Source organism: Balaenoptera borealis, assembly GCF_965194805.1.
Source record: "Balaenoptera borealis genome assembly, chromosome: X".
In the NCBI taxonomy this organism is placed as follows: Eukaryota; Metazoa; Chordata; class Mammalia; order Artiodactyla; family Balaenopteridae; genus Balaenoptera; species Balaenoptera borealis.
In genome coordinates, this window is record NC_138881.1 from 34,088,135 (window position 1) to 34,111,438 (window position 23,304).

Below are 23,304 nucleotides of genomic sequence, written 5' to 3' on the forward strand. Positions count from 1 at the left end.
GCAGATAAGCTAAATATTTGGTTCAAATGGATTTGAAGCGATTTCAAGAATTATCCATTCACCCGGGAAGTAAGGGCGACCAACAAGTGCCAAAAACTATATCTTAATACCCTACAAATGTTTGATCTGTGGGGCTGTTTTTTCAAATCTTATCACTGCCACCAAGAACAGAATTGGTTTGACCTTCTCAAGAGCGTAGACTGACTGTCCCCATAAAACACCAGGAGAACTATTGGAGTGGACTTCTAGTTTGGTAAACGTCTTGTTTTAATCCTAATAGAATTGCCACAAAGCTTCTTAATGGATTAACAGAACCTCCCAGCATGAACATCGTTGTTCTCAAATGGAACCCAAACTCTTAATGAGTCACAGAGATCTGGAAAAAAAAAATCTGGCTCTGCCTTAAACAAATTTAAAACCTTAGGGGTTTTCCCACTAAAGACCTTACTAATTTCAATATATATACACATATAGGGAAACTAACTTAAAATTTGATTTACAGGATTTTCCTTCAAGTAATTCTTATTGTAAGTCTTATCATAGACACAGGGTCACAAATACCTGGTATTTGGTGACATTTTAAACCCTAGATTGTCTAAATAATTAAACTTATACTTGCCAGACTGTTTTTTTTTGTTTGTTTGAAATAATATGGTCATCATAGTCATGAGCAAAATTGTTACCTATGTAGAGTTTGTGTGTGTATATATGTAATATGTATGTGTGTGTGTATATATGTAATATGTATGTGTGTGTGTATATATGTAATATGTGTGTGTGTATATATGTAATGTGTGTGTGTGTGTGTGTGTGTGTGTGTGTGTGTGTGTATACACACACACAGTTGACCCTTGAACAATGCACGGGTTAGGGGCACTCACCGTTTGTGCAGTCAAAAATCAGAGTATAACTTACAGTTGGCCCTCTGTATCCATGGTTCTGTATCCAAGGATTCAACTAACTGCAGATCACGTAATACTGTAGTATTTACTATTGAAAAAAATCCACATATAAGTGGCCCCATGCAGTTCAAACCAGTGTTGTTCAAGAGTCAGCTGTATATATCTCTTTGATTCTCCGAATTCCCCTTTCACTATCCTTTTCTTTCCTTGTGTACTGTCTCTAGCCAGAATTGGTGTAGAGGACATTACCCCTAGGCAGCAGGGATTCATTTGCACTCACATTCAGGAAACTACCATTCCCTTTTACTGTAATTGAAGAAACACAGAACTATAAAGCCCATGTAATCTACAGCATGGCTGGATGTCTGTAGGGTAGGATGTCAGGGCTGAGAGAGTGAATGAAGACTCATCTCCCAAAGTTAGGTCAGTTCATAAGGGAAGATCTAACTAAGCTAATACTAACTGTATCCCTGGGGAAATGGGCATTTTATTTCTAAGGAAATATAAGTGAACTCTTCACTAACAAAAATGTTACCTCGGGCTTCCCTGGTGGTGCAGTGGTTAAGAATCCACCTGCCAATGCAGGGGACACGGGTTCGAGCCCTGGTCCGGGAAGATCCCACAGGCCGCGGAGCAACTAAGTCCGTGCGCCACAACTACTGAGCCTGCGCTCTAGAGCCTTCGAGCCACAGCTACTGAAGCCCGAGTGCCTTGAGCCCGTGCTCCGCAGCAAGAGAAGCCACCGCAATGAGAAGCCCACGCACAGCAGCAAAGAGTAGCCCCCGCTCGCCGCAACTAGAGAAAGCCCGCGCGCAGCAACGAAGACCCAACACAGCCATAAATAAATAGATAGATAGATAGTTACCTCTAACATTTTAGATTTCAGGAATATGACCATTTTATATCAACAGTTTATCTGAAGGTTCCTATAGTAATAGGAGTTAGGGTTTAATTGATTTAACTGTGTAATAAGATTAGGCTGACATGCATTTAATAATTTTTCTAATCATTATTTCATTGCAGAGTAATTAAGCATAACTGGTAAACATTTCATGCAAATATCTAAAATTGATAAAACTTCTAACGGCAAGAGATTTTTTAAGTTTTTAAATTCAATAATGCACTAGGATCTATAAAGGGCATCAATATCTACAATATTTTTGTATTATAAATTCTTAATTCACAATTAAAGAAATATTTAATATCTTCTGATACATTTTTCATTATGGAAGTAGTTATGTTTATTATAGAAAATTAGAAAATACATATAGTATGAACTTTATAAACTCACATGAGATCCCTCTTACCAGAGATATTTTCCACTTTTGTTGAATTTGCTTTCTGTTGCTTTTCTTTGTGTACATGTAATTTTCACATAATTGGAACCACATTATATATGTAACTTTGTATCCTCTATCTTTGCTTAATGTTATTTAATGAACATTTTTGATGTCATTCAAAATTCTTTTGAAGCATCATTTTCATTAGCTGGATAAGATTTCATAACATGGATGTGCAATATTTTAACTATTCTAATTTCCATGAACATCCTTATTCTTAAATCTTCTGTCTTAATTTTTTACTATATTATGATTCATATTTTGATTTATATTTCCTTTAAATTGAAAAATTGTTTTCCAGAAATGTGTCCATTTCCTCTTCACTAGACTATTACATTATATCACTGCCAACATCAGAATTATTGTTATAAATCTTTACTAATACGATAAAGTAGTGTCCTATGTTAATTTGCATTTGTGTGATTATTAGTGTTTTTACATGATTGTTAGCCGTTTGTATTCCCTCTTAAGTGGATTTTTTATTCGCATTGTCTATTATTATTGGATGTTAGTATTGTTTTAACATTTATTTGTATGAATTATTTTTGTCATATATTGGAAATAATTTCCAAGATTCAGCAAAAATTCATTGAGTACTTATTATGTACAAGGCATAGGAGATGGAGATGAATTAATTTCTAATTTAACAGAAGCAAAGTTATATTTTATTGGATTGTGCAAAGTCTCCACTTTCACAACTTACACAAAGAATATGTCAATTTGATTTAAAATACAAATAACTTACATCTTTGCCAGACTCTCTACAATTCATATTTTAAAGGCAGGATTTGCATTCTTCTCTACTTCTGTAACAGCATACATGCTATTTATTGGTATGGAAATTAGGGTAAGTTTGGCTCTGAGCGTCAGAAAATCAAAATAACAGTGGCTTAAGTAAGAGAGAAGGTTTTTTTCTTTTTTTACCTTGATGAAGTCATGAGGAAAGCAACCCAGGGCTGGTAATGGTGGCGTCATGATCATCAGAGGCCCAGGGTCCTTCTAATTGGCTGTTCTGCCCTCTTCAACATGGGCTAACACCTGTTAAAGTAAAAAGTTATTCTGACACTTTTTAAAATGGTAAGGAAGACTCTATTCAGGACTATTGCCATAGATTTCAAGACTATCATGAAAAAATAAAAGTAAAAACAAAGACTATGGTAGTAGGAGAGGGAGATCAGGTTCAACTCCAAATAGAGCAAAAGCAGTTGGGGACATATAGCCAGTAAGTAGAGTGAGGGGGTCAATTAATGGAAAATTACTTAAGAGGAGACATTGATGGTAAGGGGATTCTTACTAAATTGACTTAACAGAATTCTTGCTGAAGGCAGGCCAGAGTGATGTCAGATATCAAGGGGGCGGGGGGCATGGGATTCTCGCTAAACTGATTTAGCAGGACTCTTACTGAATCTGGGCTCTGCAGGTTGAAGACAGGGCCCAAGGACGAGGTCTAGTCAAAAAGAGACCTCAGAGGAGCCTGTCTAAAGTGTGGTCAAGGGAACAGTCTGAGTCACACCTCATGGTCCAAGATGGCTGCTCCAGCTCCCATCATACTGCCCTAATTCCAGTCAGCAGGGAGAAGGGACAAGGGCAGAAAAAAAGACAGTTTCCCTTTCCTTAAGGACATTTCTGAGAAGTTTCACAGATGACCTTGCTTACATCCTGTTGGCCAGAGTGTAGTCACATGGCCATACTTAGCTGCAAGGGAGCTTGCATATTTAACCGGGAAATGAAGTTTTTACTCTGCGTGGCCATGTGAACAACTCACTTTTGGAAGTTTTATGGCTCTAAAAGGGTAAAAGGAATGTTGGGAGACAACCAGCGATTTGAGAAAATGGGTGCAGCAATTAAGATCATGCATCTTATGGATCAGATTCGTTTATTCCTCAGCACAAATCTCATCTGCCTTTTTATGGACTCTGAAAGCAATTAAATGTCAGTGGTGATTTTCAGTGAAGCATTTAAGAAAAAAATCATAGCACATAAAACAACATTTATATTCATCCTCAATGAATTTCAAAGAAATGGTGATTTGACATTTCTTGTACCATATACTGATAACTAGGAAAACTGCTGAAAGTGTTTTTTGAAATAATCTTTATCTATGGAAATATAATTCCTCATAAGCACCTAAAGAGGTAAATGGGAAAAATTAAGTACTGATAACTGCCTTTGCTGTGCATGTAACTCCTTTTTTGCTGCATTTAAAATTATTTAGTTTACACAAATTCAATTTAGAGACAGTTTAGAAGTAAACTTCAGCTATCTCTTTATAAAAATTAAAACTAGTATGTACCTGTATTCAGCAGCAGAAGTAGTTTTAAAGAATTTTTCAAGGGCAACATGTTCTCTTTAAATTATCTTTTTTGTGTATGAATGCCCAATTCCCTCCCATCAAGTCAATTCTATCCTTTCATTGTCATAGCAATAATCTTTAAAAGCCCAGTATTTTATCCTTTTTTTTTGTTTTTTAAAACAAGTGCAGGTTTCCTACTTCTTATTGTACTGATTCTATCTCCACGTCCTCTCTCTCTGAGTAATTTACCATGTGGATAAAAGGACTTTCTCCTGGTTTTAAAAAAAATTTTATTGGAGTATAGTTGATTTACAGTGTTGTGTTTAATTTCCACTGTACAGCAAAGTGACTCAATTCTACATGTATATATATTCTTTTTCATATTTTCCATTATGGTTTATCATAGGATATTGTATATGGTTCGCTATGCTATACAGTAGGACCTTGTTATTTATCCATCTATATATAATAGTTTGCATCTGCTAATCCCAAACTCCCCATCCTTCCCTCTCCCATCCTCCTCCCCCTTGGCAACCACAAGTCTGCTCTCTACATTTGTGAGTCTGTTTTTGTTTCATAGATATGTTCATTTGTGTCATATTTTAGATTCCACACATAAGTGATGTCGAATGATATTTGTCTTTCTCTTTCTGGCTTACTTTGCTCAGTATGATAGTCTCTAGGTCCATCCATGTTGCTGCAAATGGCATTCTTTTCTTTTTAATGGCTGAGTAATATTCCATTGTATATATGTACCACATCTTCTTTATCCATTCATCTGTCGATGGACATTTAGGTTGTTTCCATGTCTTGGCTATTGTAAATAGTGCTGCTATGAACATTGGAATGCATGTATCTTTTTGAATTATAGTTTTGTCTGAGTATATGCCTAGGAGTGGGATTGCTCGATCATATGGCAACTCTATTTTTAGTTTCTTGAGGAACCTCCATACAGTTTTCCATAGTGGCTGCACCAACTTGCATTCCCACCAACAGAGTAAGAGGGTCCCCTTTCTCCATACCCTCTCCAGCATTTATTATTTGTAGACTTTTTAATGATGGTCCTTCTGACTGGTGTGAGTTAGTACCTCATTGCAGTTTGGATTTGCATTTCTCTAATAATTAGCGATGATGAGCATCTTTCTACTGTTTTTGATACTCAAGAAAGGTATCCTTTGGGTTTCAGACTAGTAGAATACGTCCTTGTTCCTTGTCAGGCCAGGAAAGAGATGATATTTATGTCAAGGTGTTCCCAGGTGGAAGACTTGGTTTGATAGTTACATATGAGATCAATTTCTGCTATGATTTTAAGACTATAGATAATAAACAGTTGCCTGTCTGTTCACATGGCTTTGAGAGATCTCCTGGTATGTTCCTATGAGCCAAGTGTTTTACTACCGGAAAGTGCTTGGTATCATGTGCAGACATGAATATTTCACAGTGCCCCCTTTCGTTGAGACAATTTCTTTTCTTTTTTCTTTTTTTGGCCACACTGTGCGGCTTGCGGGAACTTAGTTCCTTGGCCAGGGATTGAACCCGGGCCCAGGGCAGTGAAAGCGCAGAGTCCTAACCACTGGACCACCAGGGAATTTCCGAGACAATTTCGAAACACATTAAATCGACACAAATCGCAAGTTTTCTTTCTTTCTTTATTTTTTAAAAAGATTTATTTATTATTTATTTATTTATTTAATTTTTATTATTTGGCTGTGTCGGGTCTTAGTTGTGGCATGCAGGATCTTCATTGAGGCATGTGGGATCTTTCGTTGCAGCATGCGGGCTCTTTGTTGCGGCACGCAGGCTACTCTAGTTGTGGCGTGCAGGTTTTCTGTTCTCTAGTTGCGGTGCGCCGGCTCCAGGGCGCGTGGGCTCTGTAGTTTGCAGCACGCAGTCTCTCTAGTTGAGGCACACGAGCTTAATAGTTGTGGCGTGCGGGCTTAGTTGCCCTGAGGCATGTGGGATCTTAGTTCCCCAACCAGGGATCGAACCTGCCTCCCCTACATTGTAAGGCGGATTCTTTACCACTGGACCACCAGGGAAGTCCGAAGATTTCTTTATGTAGTCAAGCGTTCTTTCAGTTCTGTTCCTTATTCACGTTCTGTGAAGTAGCTTTCTATCTGAGTGAAACTTTTCCCCAATTCTTGGATGGTCTTGATTGTTTTTAATAGCCTTTGACTTGAAAACTAATCAAAAGCTTTATAAAGTTTATAGTGGTGTTTGTTGAGGAACAGTTCTGTTGGGGATTATTTGTCATGAAAGACTTTGTGATAAGAGGCGACTTGGGCAGGTGCCATTTGGTGGGAGAAGCAGGGCAGGCAGAAGAAACCCTTCATGTTTACTGAGGCTGAACTTTGAGTGTGTTCAGCCTGGCTTTGCACAACTAGGAAAGCAATAGCAGTCCTTAATATAAATACAGTGTTCTTTCTGAGCAACAATATTTTAATACATTGAGAGGCAATGAGGGGAGCCTGGTGTAGGGAAAAGAACAGATTTGGGAAAATAAAACTCTGGATCTGAATCTTGACTGCACCACTTAATAGCCCTGTGAAGTTTCCTTTCTGAGATTCCACTTTCTTATCTATAAAATCAGAATCATAATGTCTTTCTCATGGGTTACTGTCAACGTTTAAGAGTATGACACTTAAAACAGAGTGCCCGTCATTATTGTGGCTAAGTGTTATGATGGTTAGCTTTTAATAATAGGTTCTACACACAGAATCTACAATCAAAATGAAAAAGTCACATTTTTGTATTCAGAGTACAGAAAGGAGGTCTGGTCACATCTGGATTTTTCTTAGGCAAATATGAAATAGCCCCAGTGTTGATGGCATTGCCTCTGGATGTGAACAAAAGACAGGAGTGATAGGAGGCATGCAGCCATTGACATCAGGCTGCTGTGACATTATTCTGCCCACATATATTATTTCAAGTGCTTTTTGTCTCATTGTTTCTGGTTCGGGCAATATGTTTCGTTAGTCACCATGGTTTTGTTCTCTTAAAGGAATATGAAACTCTAGCTTTAGACAAGGATTTAGCTGGCAGGCACTGCAGCAGAGGCTGAAGCAAAACCTGATAGCAACATCTCTGCAAGTGGACAATAATAAAAAGAGCTAATATTTACACAGTTCTTATTGTATTTGTTTGGGAAATAAGTTTGGCTGTGGGTGACAGAGACACGTTTTAATTATGGCTTAAACGAGATGGAAATATAATACATTGCTCTCTAATGGAAAAGTCTGGGTTGTTTGGCAGCTTTGTGACGTCGTCAATGGTGGCTCCATTATAGCATGGGTCTCGGTGCCTTGCCTTTTGTAGTTCTACCATCTTGAGAGTTTGGCTCTTCATCCAAGATGGCTCACCCCTATGTTCTCATCCCAGCCTCTGGGAAGGAAGAAGGGTTCAAGGGACAGGGATACCGCTTTTCCATTAGGGGCATGACCTAGAGGTTGCCTGTATCGTTTCTGATCACATCACCTTGGCCAACATTTAGTCTCATGGCAAAACTAACTGCAGGTCATGCTGGGAAATATAGTCTTTACTCTGAGTGGCCATGAGCCTAGCTGAACATTCCACTAATAGAGAAATGGAGAACACACATTTGGAGACGCATACTAGAATGGTCTATTCCACAACTACTGTGTGCCAAGCTGTGCTTCACACTTTACTTATGCTCACGACAGCATCATCTTACTTAATGGTCCCAAGAACCCTATGAGGTTGTAACTACTATGATTTTTTTTTTTTTTTTCTTAAAGTCTCCAAGGAAATAAGGGGCAAGGCCAGGATTAGAACCCAGGGAGTCTGACTTCAGAGCCTGATGCTCTGGACCACTGTATAGTCCTCGCTTGCTCATTATTTCTCTTGAGCCTTGATGTGCTCTGCTAGATGAGATTGAGGATTGTGTAAAGATGTCAAGGAATCAAAGAAGCTTTGTGAAGCTTCTGTGGCTTCCTCTTCCAGGCAGCTAATTGCTTCTCTTCTAAAATTCCTAGCTTATTTGATGCAAAATAGTGTTCAGGATAATTGGGTCTAGACAGGGTAACAAAAGAAAAATAACGCCCCACACAAGTGACAGGAATTTTAATGAAAGCAATTCCTGATTTGAAAGGAATGTGTCTGTGCAGTGATAAAGCAAGCAGTCTTTGTAATGCATTGAACATTTTTGATGATGGGATAGGAGAAAAAATGAACTCAGTATATCACTGGAATATAGAAATGAAAATATTCTATCATTCAACTACAGTTGAGATTGTTCATCTCTTCAGTCTTTAGGATTTCAACTCCATATAGGTCATCAGTTCGCATGTTAATACACATGTATCTGTGTAGCAACAAGGAAACATAAAGAATAAACTGATATTTTAAAATACAAGGGCATCCTGAGTTTATCTCAAATAAAGAATTGGTGTTAGCTGGAATTAAATGTCTTCAACAACTTTTTTCCTTTTTCTTTTTCTTTGTATTCTTTTTTTTAATTGAAGTATAGTTGATTTATAATGTGTTAGTTTCGGATGTACAGTGTACAGCTCACCGTTGGCTGATGGCTGCAATAGCTGATGACTGTGACATCCTTTGTTTACTGATACGGCAGGCAATATTCCATTTATTAACAGCAGAGTGCTTCAGTTATACATGTATATGTGTATCTATTCTTTTTCAGATTCTTTTCCAGTATAGGTTATTACAAGATATGAATATAGTTTCCTGTGCTATACAGTACATCCTTGTTGTGTATTTTATATATAATAGTGTGTATCTGTTAATCCCAAAGTCCTAATTTATCCCTACCCCCCTTTCCCCTTTGGTAGCCATAAGTTTGTTTTCTATGTCGGTCAGTTTATTTCTGTTTTGTAAATAAGTTTATTGGTATTATTTTTTAAGATTCCACATATAAGTGATATCATATGGTATTTGTCTTTCTCTGTCTGACTTACTTCACTTAGTATGATCATCTCTAGGTCCATCCATGTTGCTGCAAATGGCATTATTTCATTCTTTTTTATGACTGAGTAATATCTTTTTCATATTCTTTCTCTTTGTGTTCTTCATTACTTTTTTTTTTTTAATTTATTATTTTTGGCTGTGTTGGGTCTTCGTTTATGTGTGAGGGCTTTCTCTAGTTGCGGCGAGCGGGGGCCACCCTTCATCACGGTTCACAGGCCTCTCACTATCGCGGCCTCTCGTTGCGGAGCACAGGCTCCAGACGCGCAGGCTCAGTAGTTGTGGCTCACGGGCCCAGTTGCCCCGCGGCATGTGGGATCTTCCCAGACCAGGGCTCGAACCCGTGTCCCCTGCATTGGCAGGCAGATTCTTAACCACTGCGCCACCAGGGAAGCCCCTTCATTACTTTTTAACAGTTGATTTGGGGCCATATTTACCTCTACTACACGTTTTCATCCATCTCCAGTATTCTTTGTTTCTTTTCAGGTAAGAACAAAGAGAGGAAATGGTTAGACTTTGAACGTTTTCAAGAATCAAAATAGTTTCGCTTTCTCAACAAAAGTGTAGGAATGAGATTAAGGAAGATGGGAAAAGTTCTGGAAATCCTTACCAAGTAATTAAGAACATTCTGTAGTTTTCTCAGGCTCATATTACTTTTTCGAAGTGTGTTTGATCTCAGTTTTAGCCAATTTTAATTTGTCTTTTTCTTAGCAGATCTAACATTGTACATTTTTCTCTTATTCTCTTTTTTAATACTAATGGCTTCATATTGTAAAGGGCTCTATAATCCATGAAGCACACTACCATGCTTAATTGCCTCTGGCTCTCACAAACACCCTCGAAGGAAGATAAGAAAGGAATTACCATCTTCATTTTGAAGTTGAAGTACTGAGATCCAGAGAGATTAACTGGAATGCCCAGTGATACCTAGTATGGCCGAGTTTTCCTCCCCCCAACCCACTCCCTTTCTTTCTCCCTTCTTCCCTCCTCCTTTCTCCTTCTCTGTCACTCACCAGCTTTTGCTTATGCTCTCTTTTATTCATTCAATTAAATGATAGCTATTGTGTTCCCAGCACTGCTTATGTGCTATAAAATGCAAAACTGAACAAAACAGATACAGTCTTGCCCTCGTGGAGATTACAGAGGAGTTGGCAAGACATTAAACCAGTAAAAACAGCCAAATAAATGTACAATTAAAAATTATGGTAAGTGCTGTGAAGAAAAAGAACACAGTTCTCTGAGTGAGAATAGGATGGGAATCTGTGGCACATTTGGTAATCAGAGAAAGCCACTCTGGGGGAACAGCAGTAAAGCTGAAATAAAAGAATATATGGAAGCCAGCTAGATGAACAACTAGGCTATACGTTTATCAGTCAGGGCACGCTAAGCGATGCTGTAAGAACAGCCCCAAATTCTTAGTGCCTTATAACAATGAAGCTTTATTTGTCTCTCATGCTACATGTCCATAACAAGATGGCTAGGGACTCTATTTCATGGCATCCTCAGACCAGGACGCAAACTTACAGGGCACACACTATTTGGGACATTGCCATTCTTCATGCAAAGAAGAGGGTTTGTGATAAACCATGCACTTGCTCTTAAAGCTTTTACCTGGAGTCACATATCACATTTCATGGACCAGTGTGAGTCATGTTACCACATCCAATGTCAAGAGGGCAGGGATCTGCAGTCCCAAGTTGTTCCACTTTCCCAGCCTCCCTTGCAGCTAATGGTGATGCTGTGACAGTGTCTGGTCGAGGGAACCTAAGGAGGACTTCATTAGGGAAGTCCTTCTTGATGGAAGGAATTCCGAATCAATTTTTGCTTTTCTGTTAGGATACAGGTGTAACTGACACCCCCTCCCTATTCTTCCTGCCTTAAACTTGGATGCTCTGCTGAAGATGCCTGGCCATTTTACATAAGAACGATGAGCCATACCTTGAAGATAGGGGACCATCAGGATGAAATGAATCCTTAATGACCTGATTTTGCAGCTGAGCTAATACAGGCAACTACCTAATTCTGGATTTCTTGTATGTGGGGGGAAGAAATGAAATCAATTTTTTAAGCCTGTTACTTGGAACCAGAAGCATTTCTAGCTTATGTGGATGAGAGAGATGAACAGATACTGTGCTTATGTTGCAGGAAGGGGGACCCCTTCCAGGGCCCGAGAGTGGGCTCTTGTCTAACACTCGGAAAAGAATTGTCCAAGGAGACACGCGTGCTGACAAAGCAAGAGACTTTATTGGGAAGGGGCGCCTTGACTGAGAGCAGGAGGGTAAGGGAACCCAGGAGAACTGCTCTGCCATATGGCTCGCAGTCTCGGGTTTTACGGTGATGGGGTTAGTTTCCGGGTTGTCTCTGGCCAATCATGCTGACTCAGGGTCCTTGCCGGTGGCGCACACATCCCTCAGACAAGATGAATTCCAGCGAGGAGGATTCTGGGAGGTTGGTAGGACATATAGACTGGCATCTCCTTTCATCTCCTTTTGACCTTTCCCGAATTCTTCCGGTTGGTGGTGGCTTGTTAGTTCTGTGTTCCTTACCAGGATCTCCTGTTGTAAAATAACTCATGCAGATGGTTACTGCGGTGCCTGGCCAGGGTGGGCAGTTTCAGTCAGTGTTTCCCCTAATACTTACAGCCCAGAAACTCACCTTTCTCAGATACCTTCCTGAGACTGGACCAGCAATGCAGGAACCGAATGAGGTCCACCTTGCTTTGTGAGTGGGGGCTAGTAAAGCAGAGGAAAGAGACATCTTCCGTCCTGTTCCTCTCTCCTAGCTCCCTGTACTTCCCTTTCTCCTTGGTACTTATTCTCCAATTGCACACTTTCTTTTCCTGGCTGCAGTTACCCTCCCATTATCCTTTCTCTTCTTCTCGAGCGTCTGAAAATCGTTGTGTCCATTTAAGGTGAAATTATCCTAGATATGATTGAATTAGGTTAGTTTCTCAGAGATTTGAAAAACCAGTAATCTGCTTGTGAATGAAAACTTGTGCCTGCCATGTCAACAAACGAAGGGTGTTGCAGCCATCAAGTCACTACAGCCACCTCAGTGGTGCACCCTGCGGGGACTCAGGATGGGAAAGAACGGGATACTGGCCCTAGATAGCTAAGGTGCACATCAAAGGAATGATTTCAACGAGCCCAGACTCTTGCATCTTCCCATACATAGAAAACCGCTAAATTCATTAACTTGAGATGTTTGGTTGGTTTTCTTTACTTAACGGTAATCTTTTGATGTTCCGACTACCTGTTTTTTGTTTGTGTGTTTGTTTTTTTTTTTTTTTTTTTTTTTTTGCAAAACTTCTATATTTCCTGAGTCCTCCCTTCCGTCTTCTGAGCAGCCCCTCAGAGCTGTCTGAGAGGCTGCCTCCTGGGCTTAAATCCTCAGAAAGTCTGCCAAATAAAACAATTCTCAACTTTTAGGTTATGCGTTTTCTTCAGTCGATGTGCTTAATATTTGATGCCGGCCTATGGAATTCTCCCCAGCTTTTTCCATAGTCTCAGAGATAGCTCTCAGGATATGTGGGACAATTAACACCAGTTGCCTTAGGAATTCCCAATTGGTGTGTTTGGACCTTGAAGTTCTTGCTTCCCTGTGGCCTGATTTATACAGAGTCCCAAGTCTTTTCAGACTCTAGAACTGGGAGCTCAGTGAAACCCAATTGCTAAATAGTCCTGTGAATAGAACACAAAGAAAGATGCAATATAAATGTTTGACTTTATGGCCATAATTTCTCCAAGTGGTCTCGCCCACTGTAGTTAAGGAGCTGCTAAGTGGTTAAACTTCAGGCACCTGATCATAGAATTTATTTCCGGAAGAGAATTAGTCTCTTGGAGTATCCTGCAATACCCCCTGTTCTCAGTTTCTTATTCTTTGGCCCACCAGCCTACTGGGATAGGACTCAGTCTAGGATTGTTCTTTGTTTTACTCATTTTGATCACGGTGTTTCTTTATCATTGTTGCATGAATTGTTACAGATTTTGACTAGGCAGTGTTTTATTTCTCCTGTGTCCTGAGGTGTTCAAAGGTCTGTTGTGCTCTTCCAAATAATACAATTGCAATCTTCAAATGAGAACTCATCCTGTTATTTTAAAACTTGTAGCCTTTACAGGTTTTCAAAAATAAATTGTGTGGAGCTTTTCTTAACACTCAATTTCAGGAGCCAGTTGCTCATGAAAAAAGGACATAAAGATGCTTTGTAAGCTCTAAATAAGGGATTAGAAAAGCATGTGTTGTGGGTTCTGGTCATTTGTGTTCAGTTGGACAAGAGAGTGAGGACTCTTTTTTTCTTTTCTATTGTGGCTTATCACAGGATATTGAATATAGTTCCCTGTGCTATAGAGTAGGACCTTATTGTTTATCTATTTTATATATAGTACAATAGTTTCTATCTGCTAACATCGAACTCCTAATTTATCCCTCCCCCATGCTCTTTTCCTTCTGGTGACCATAAGTTTGTTTTCTATGTTTGTGAGTCTGTTTCTGTTTCATAAATAAGTTCATTTGTGTCATATTTTAGATTCCATGTATAAGTGATATCATATGGTATTTGTCTTTCTGACTTACTTCACTCAGTATGATAATCTCTAGGTCCATCCATGTTGCTGCCAATGGAATTATTCTTTTTTATGGCTGAGTAGTATTCCATTGTGTGTGTGTGTGCGCGCGCACGCGCGCGCGTGTGTGTGTGTGTGTATTACATCTTCTTTATCCATTAATCTGTCAAGGGATATTTAGGTTGCTTCCATGTCTTCCCTATTGTAAATAGTGCTGCTATGAACATTGGGGTGCATGTGTCTTTTCAAATTAGAGTTTTCATCTTTTCCAGATATATGCCCAGGAATGGGAATGCTGGATCATATGGCCACTATATTTTTAGTTTTTTTTTTAAAATTGAAGTACAGCTGATTTACAATGTTGTGTTAGTTTCTGCTGTACAGCAAAGTGATTAAGTTATACATATATATATATATATTCTTTTTATAGTCTTTTCCATTATGGTTTATCACAGGATGTGGAATATAGTTCCCTGTGCTATACAGTAGGACCGTGTTGTTTATCCTAGAGTGAGGACTTAAGAGTGCCCTGTATGGCTGCCTGTTGCAGCGGATGAATCATCTTGCATCATTTGTCCTCTTCTTGACTGACATCAAGGATACTGGGAGTCCTTAGTAGGTGTCCTGTTTTGACTCATTTTCGTATCTGAAGTCCAGAATGCCTAGCATACAATAGGCACTCAATAAATGCTCACTGGATGAATGAATGAGACAGAGAACCATAGGTTTTTGGAAACCTTACTCCTCAGTTTTAAAATTCCCCATTTATGAATCTCTCATTAGGCTAGGAATTAAAAGACTTGGTTTCTGATTTTATCTCTACTGCTTACTACCTTTAACATGAGGCTCATAATATCTCATGAACTACTTTGAAAGCCCAAAAGAGGTAATAGTTTTAAACATTTAAGTATCTTATGATCTAGCACAGATTTGAGTCCTGAGCAGTATATATAAGAAACTAAAGCCATCGTTCCTGCCTTTGGGGAGATGCTAATCTAGTTGGGTATAACAAAGCAGAGAACCACAAGTGTAGAAGGAGGTGGTATGAGATGTGTGCGACGATCCTGGGATGTCTGGGGGTATTTTTGTTTGTTTGTTTTTGTTTTTTTCTGGAAATGTATTGAAGGAGGGGATGGATCTGGATGACAAAGGAATGGCATGTCTGTGAAGCATTTAAGTGGGAGTGAACCTATCTTCTAGAGGAGTGTTTTCCAAATCTGGCAGTATATTAGAATACATAGGGAAGCTTTAAAAAAATCATTGCATGGGCCACATCTCAAACCAATTATATCAGAATCTGTGGGGATGAGAGTTGGGAATCAGTACTTTTTTAAAAATACATCTTTATTGGAGTATATTTGCTTTACATTGTTGTGTTAGTTTCTGCTGTATAACAAAGTGAATCAGCTATATGTATACATATATCTCCATATCCCCTCCCTCTTGCGTCTCTCTCCCACCCTCCCTATCCCACCCCTCTAGGTGGTCACAAAGCACCGAGCTGATCTCCCTGTGCTATGCAGCTGCTTCCCACTAGCTATCTATTTTACATTCGGTAGTGTATATATGTCCATGCTACTCTCTCACTTTGTACCAGCCTCACTTCCCCTGCTGTGTCCTCAAGTCCGTTCTCTTCCCTACATCTGCGTCTTTATTCCTGCCCTGCCAGCAGGTTCATCAGTACCAGTTTTCTAGATTCCATATATATGCGTTAGCATATGATATTTGTTTTTCTCTTTCTGACTTACTTCACTCTGTATGACAGACTCTAGGTCCATCTACCTCGCTACAGATAACTCAATTTCATTCCGGGAATCAGTATTTTTAAAAAAAATCTTCCCAGGTGATTCCAGTGTTTAGTCAAATTTGAGGATAAATGTTCCAAAGCTGTGCTCCTCAGACTAATCACCTGGAGATTTTGTGAAAATGCAGAATCTGATCCAGTAGGCACAAGGTGGAGCCTGAGTTTCTGCCTTCCTAACAGGCTCTGAGATGAGATGATGCTCCTTAAACAAGAACCACACATTGAATAGCTATTTGCTAAAGCGTATATAAATAGATCACACTTCAGGTAGCAAAAGAAGGGACATGGAAGCAGCATTTATTTAGTACCTGTGTGCCAGGAATCATGCTGGTATCTTTACGTGTATTACCTCATTTAATCTTTATTTCCCACATCTTTATTGGAGTATAATTGCTTTACAATGTTCTGTTAGTTTCTGCTGTATAACAAAGTGAATCAGCTATACGTATACATATATCCCCATATCCTCTCCCTCTTGAACCTCCCTCCCACCCTCCCTATCCCACCCCTCTAGGTGGTCACAAAGCATCGAGTTGATCTCCCTGTGCTATGCAGCTGCTTCCCACTAGCCATCCATTACACATTTGGTAGTGTATATATGCCAGTGCTACTCTCTCACTTCATCCCAGCTTCCCCTTGCCCTCAAGTCCGTTCTCTACGTCTGCGTCTTTGTTCCTGCCCTGCCACTAGGCTCATCAGTACCGCTTTTTATACATTTTAGCATACGGTATTTGTTTTTCTCCTTCTGACTTACTTCGGTCTGTATGACAGATTCTAGGTCCATTTACCTCACTACAAATAAGTCAATTTTGTTCCTTTTTATGGCTGAGTAATATTCCATTGTATATATGTGCCACATCTTCTTTATCCATTCATCTGTTGATGGACATTTAGGTTCCTTCCATGTTCTGGCTATTGTAAATAGTGCTGCAATGAACATTGTGGTACATGTATCTTTTTGAATTATGGTTTTCTCAGGGTTTATGCCCAGAAGTGGGATTGCTGGATGGTATGGTAGTTCTATTGTTAGTTTCTTACAGAACCTCCATACTGTTCTCCATAGTGGCTGTATCAATTTACATTCCCACCGACAGTGCAAGAGGGTTCCCTTTTCTCCACACCCTCTCCAGCATTTATTGTTTCTAGATTTTTTGGTGATGGCCATTCTGACTGGTGTGAGGTGATACCTCATTGCAGTTTTGATTTGCATTTCTCTAATGATTAGTGGTGTTGAGCATCTTTTCATGTATTTGTTGGCCATCTGTATGTCTTCTTTGGAGAAATGTCCATTTAGGTCTTCTTCCCATTTTTGGATTGGGTTGTTTGTTTTTGTGATATTGAGCCTCATGAGCTGCTTGTATATTTTGGAGATTAATCCTTTGTCAGTTGCTTCGTTTGCAAATATTTTTTCCCATTCTGAGGGTTGTCTTTTCATCTTGTTTATGGTTTCCTTTGCTGTGCAAAAGCTTTTAGCTTTCATTAGGTCCCATTTGTTTATTTTTCTTTTTATTTCCCTTACTCTAGGAGGTGGGTCAAAAAGGATCTTGCTGTGATTTATGTCATAGAGTGTTCTGCCTATGTTTTCCTCTAAGAGTTTTATAGTGTCTGGCCTTACATTTAGATCTTTAATCCATTTTGAGTTTATTTTTGTGTATGGTGTTATGCTGTATACTAATTTTATTCTTTTACATGTATCTATCCATTTTACCCAGCACCACTTACTGAAGAGGCTGTCTTTTCTCCATTATATATTCTTGCCTCCTTTATCAAAGATAAGGTGACCATATGTGCGTGGGTTTATCTCTGGGCTTTCTATCCTGTTCCATTGATCTGTATTTCTGTTTTTGTTCCAGTACCATACTGTCTTGATTACTGTAGCTTTGTGGTATAGTCTGAGGTCATGGAGCCTGATTCCTCCAGCTCCGTTTTTCTTTCTCAAGATTGCTTTGGCTATTCAGGGTCTTTTGTGTTTCCATACAAATCGTAAAATTTCTTGTTCTTGTTCTGTGAAAAATGCCATTGGTAATTTGATATGGATTGCATTGAACCTGTAGATTGCTTTGGGTAGTATAGTCATTTTCACAATATTGATTCTGTAATCCAGGAGCACTGTATATCTCTCCGTCTCTTTATGTTATCTTTGATTTCTTTCATCGGCGTTTTACAGTTTTCTGAGTACAGGTCTTTTGCCTCCTTAGGTAGGTTTATTCCTAGGTATTTTAATCTTTTTGTTGTGATGGTAAATGGGATTGTTTCCTTGATTTCTCATTCTGATCTTTCATTGTTAGTGTATTGGAATGCAAGAGATTTCTGTGTATTAATTTTGTATCCTGCACCCTTACCAAATTCATTGATTAGTTCTAGTAGTTTTCTGGTGCCATCTTTAGGATTTTCTGTGTATAGTATCATGTCATCGGCAAACAGTGACAGTTTTACTTCTTCTTTTCCAATTTGTTTTCCTTTTATTTCTCTTTCTTCTCTGACTGCTGTGGCTAGGACTTCCAATACTATGTTGAATAATACTGATGAGAGTGGACATCCTTGTCTTGTTCCTGATCTTAGAGGAAATGCTTTCAGTTTTTTACCATTGAGAATGATGTTTGCTGTGGATTTGTCATATATGGCTTTTATTATGTTGAGGTAGGTTCCCTCTATACCTCCTTTCTGGAGAGTTTTTATTATAAATGGGTGTTGAATTTTGTCAAAAGCTTTTTCTGCATCTATTGAGATGATCATATGGTTTTTATTCTTTAATTTGTTAATATGGTGTATCACATTGATTGTTCTGCGTATAATGAAGAATCCTTGCATCCCTGGGATAAATCCCACTTGATCATGGTATATGATCCTTTTAATGTGTTGTTGGATTCTGTTTGCTAGTACTTTGTTGAGGATTTTTGTGTTTATGTTCTTCAATGATATTGGTCTGTAATTTTCTTTTTTTGTAATACCTTTGTCTGGTTTTGGTATCCAGGTGATGGTGGCCTCATAGAATGAGTTTGGGAGTGTTCTTCCCTCTGCAATTTTTTGGAAGAGTTTGAGAAGAATAGGTGTTACCTTTTCTCTAAATGTTTGATAGAATTCGCCTGTGAAGCCATCTGGTCCTGGACTTTTGTTTGTTGGAAGATTTTTAATTACAGTTTCAATTTTACTACCTGTGGTTGGTCTGTTTATATTTTCTAATTCTTTCTGGTTCAATCTTGGAAGGTTGTACTTTTCCAAGAATTTGTCCATTTCTTCCAGGTTGTCCATTTTATTGGCATATAGCTGCTTGTAGTAGTCTCTTGTGATCTTTTGTACTCCCATCCCCTTAGGTGTCCGTGGTCCCCCACTGGTGCCTGCGTGGTGCCCTAGTTGTGCAGAGACGCAAATTCCGCATCCTCCTAGTCCAGCATCTTCTCATTTAATCTTAAAAACAGTCCCAGTAGAATGTTAATACTCCCAGTTTAGAACTGAAGAGACTGAAGTTGAGTGGGTAAATCATTGTTTAAGGTTGAACAACTAATTCCTGATGGAACCTGTATTCAAAGAGAGATATATCTGATAGCAGAGCCCCCAGGTCAGTGGAAATTGTTGGAAACCCTCATATGCTAAGCAGAAGCATTTTGACCTGAAATGATGGACAATGTCTTTGTAGCAAACTCTTCATTGGCTCACTTAAGGAAAGTACCCATGTTGCCAAGCTTGATTTCACGCTCTTGACTCATGTAATATATCTAGGCAAGGAGAGAACATGGTATTGTACATGCCTGTATACTGGGGTTGTGTTCCCATGTTATGGTATCAAGGATACCCTGGAGAAGATAGAGTAGAATGAAAATAAATACTAATAGCAAAATAGTACTGCTAGTGGAAGATGTCAAAAGTAAAACAGAAACATTATGTTTTTCCACTACTGAGATCAAAGGATTATTGATTCTGGAGAGAGAAATTGTGTTTTTTGAGTCATTTGACTCTAACTCCTTGATTCTTTCAAATATTCTTCCCAATGAAAACATCCCTTAAATGAAGATAGCTCTGCTCCTCTGGTTTGTTTTTGGTTTTGTTTTTTAAGTGATTTTTTTTTCTCTTCTTCCAGGAAGCTGAAAAATGAACTCTTGGAAGCAAAACGTAGAAGTGGGAAGACTCAGCAAGAGACCAGCAGGGTCTGTGCTCACTGTCAGCGAAACCTGGGCTTGATATTCGACCGCGGAGACCCGTGCCAGGCCTGCTCACTCAGGGTGTGCGGCCAGTGCCGGGTCTCAGGCCTTGATGGCAGCTGGCGGTGCACCGTCTGTGCCAAAGTCGCGTGAGTTTCTTGCCTTTGTGTGGAAAGTCAGTTTTGATGACTGAAGGGTTTGGAGTGGGGAAAGCAAGAAGGAAGAAGAGTATTTAAAAGGTAGGGATAGAGAGTAGAATTTAAAGTGTAGCCCAGCCACAGGCTCAGCACTGCCTTGGCAGGGTGTGGTGTGTGTGAGAGAGAGAGGGACAAACAGACAAAGACGGAACAATATGTTTATTATTTAAAACTATAAAACACAGTACAACTGGAAGCCTCACAGAACATGGTCTCTTGCTGCATCTGAAAACCACCCTCTGGCTTTCTTAGAGCCACACTTGGCTCCACATGGCTTCTCAGAAGGTACAGACAGTTGCCCTTGAGACATTCTTAGACGTTTGGGGTGACTGGCAAGATGAGTATGAAATATCCAGCCTGCTCTTCACATCAGGTGAAGTAGCCCCTGAATTTCCTCCCAACCTAGTTCTTGAGAAAGGGTGAAGGGAGACAGCTTTATCATTCGCCTCCATGTTTAGCCTGCGGGAGTGTCATGGCTGTGGGTTTCACTCTGCCAGCCAGGGTGCAAATCAAGAGTCATTGTTTTCTAAGTTCAGTTAAACTGGAGTCCAAGCACGATAAGGTCTCTACTACTCCTTGGGCATGCCAAACTCCATCCTTTTAAGAAATCTGACCCTGGATCAACTGGTATGTTTTCTCCCTCCCAAGGTCCCTTCATCTCTTCTGCTCTGGATGGTACCTAATAATCTCATCTCAAGGCAACTCCATGTTGACCTCTCTTTCCTGTGGTTGAGGTCGGGGATGCTGGCACCACATCAGGTTTACCTGGTTTGGTTGAGTTTGGTTTATCTTCTATCCTCACTCATTCTCTTATAGGAGTTAAGAGGCTATCTTAGGAGGAAAAGTGAATAGTTTAGTAGTAAGAGTGAGTGACCTTCATTTCCAATTTCTCTGAATGAGGACGACTGTGTTCTTTTGAGGTCTCCTGTGTTCACCGATTGCATTATTTAACCAATGTTATTTCTCCTGTACTTTTTCATAAAATTGATCATCAATTGAGCAATTCATACTATGTTTCCACACTACATTGAGATAAGCAGCTCTAAAGAAATGAACCATTTAAGTTATCTCATTACTTTCTTTGGATACATTACTTTGATTTACCTAAGCAACCATCTTCAGTTCTTTGTCTCGCATAAATTCCTCTTCATACTGGCCTCTTAGTCATTGGCAAACATCATTTACCAGATCTGGGGGAATAAGCACTGATGGAATCATTGACATATGTGTTGCAACGTAGCTTTTGTTGATATTGGTATTCTTTTTCTAAACTGAGTTTAGTCATCTGCAAATCAAGATGCAAAAATAATCCTGGGTACCTTCCTGTTTTTCCCATGAAATCAAAGTATTTACTTTGGATATTTCTCCATATACATATACAGAAAAGTATCAGTAATGCACTTTGCTTTCTACTTAAAAGAAACATGATACATCTGTGACTCATGTAAGTAATGCAAAAGTTGCTCCTTTAGACCCTGGACTCTTCCTAGCAAATTTGTTTCTGTGTGGGATAATGCTTTCTCCAATTCTGCTTCCCTTTACTTGGCATGTCAGAGTTGGATATAAAGGTTCTTCCAGTATAGTCAAATAATGAGTTATAGAGGAAATAATTAATGGACAGCATTTCCTCAATTATAGTTTTGCTTGTATACAATTTTGCAGGAGCATTTGTCCCTCTCCGCCCTTAGCGACCTCTAGAGGACAACAAATCAAATTAACAAGAAGCAAATGAATAGAAAGAGGAAAACTTGGAAAGAGGCTAGCATCCTTTCTGTTTATGAATAAAAAACATGCACATGGCTTTTTTTAAAAACTAGAGTTAGCTTACACAAAAGGGCACAAAGGACAGGTGTACAACAGGATTTCTCAGTTTCAGCATCACTGATATTTTGGGCAATATGATTCTTTGTGGAGGAGGGAGGGGCTGTCCTGTGTACTCTAAGATGTGTAGCAGCTTCCCTGGCCTCTACCCGCTAGACGCCAGTAGCATTCCGCCCTTTTCCAGCGGTAACAATGAAAAGTTCCTCCAGGCATTGCCAAATGTCCCCTGAAGAGCAAAAGTCACTTGGGGTTGAGAAGCAGTGGTGTACAGCTTTGCAAATTATCACAATTTCTGTGTAACTATCATTCAGGTGAAGAAATAGAACATTACTAACACCGCAGAAGCCTTTCTTCTTCCACCTCCCAATCACTAGTCCCTTCTTATTCCCCAGGTATAAATACTATCCTGCTAACACCATAGATTAACTTTGACTTTTTTATATTTTATATACATTGACTCATACAGGGTGTGTTTGTTTGTTTCTAAGTACTTTTGGTCAACAGTATGTTAGTGAGACATCCATTTTTGTTGCATTTGGCAGCTGTCTACTTATTTTCACTGTTTTATAACTTATAGGTTGTGCCAGGTTTTCCTCTCACTAGCAGTGCCTGGAAGTTGATTACTTTATATTTTTACCAACCCTGTTTTTTGTTTTTCTATTTTCATAATTTTGTTGGGTGTGTAGTAGATTGCTTTGCATTTTTCTTCATTACTACTGAGAATGAAGATATTTTCATATGTTTATTGATCATTTGAACATCCTGTTTTGTGAAGTACTAGTTCAGGTCTCTTTTTTTCTATTAGATTGTCAGTCTTCTATTGACTAGTGTGAAGGAGTTCTTTATATATCCTGCATACAAACAGTGTTGGTTCCTTGTGTTGGAGATATTTTTTCCCAACTTCTGATTTGCCTTTTTGTTCTTTTACTGGTGTCATTGATTAACAGAAATCTCTAAGCTTTCGTAACTCAATTTGTTCATCTTTTCCTATATGAGATTAGTGGGATTTTTTTTTTCTGTGTTCTGTTTAAAAAAAAAAAAACAAACTTTTTCTAACTCCCAAATGATGAAAATATTCTCCCATGTGATCTTCTGTAATTGTTATTGTTTTAGCTTTTATCTTTACACTTACAATCTACTTGGAACTGATTTTTGTATATGCTGTTAGTTAGGGATTCATTTTCATATTTTAATATGGGTATCTACTTGACCCAGCACCATTCACTGAAGATTATTTTTCACTGCTCTACAGTGTTAACCTTCACAAATCAAGTATCATTTCTGAACACTCTATTATGCCTAACA

The 23,304-nt window shown here is 39.0% G+C and overlaps 1 protein-coding gene across 17 annotated transcripts in view; it reads left to right on the plus strand.

Moving 5' to 3' along the window:
* Nucleotides 1-23,304, plus strand: part of SYTL5 (synaptotagmin like 5) — a 288,224-nt gene that overhangs the window by 116,638 nt on the left and 148,282 nt on the right. For all 17 annotated transcript variants that reach the window (XM_082378141.1, XM_082378132.1, XM_082378143.1 and 14 more), the window contains one exon: nucleotides 19,921-20,130. In XM_082378141.1, the coding sequence (XP_082234267.1) occupies nucleotides 19,921-20,130 (210 nt within the window). The remainder of the gene's footprint in view (nucleotides 1-19,920; nucleotides 20,131-23,304) is intronic.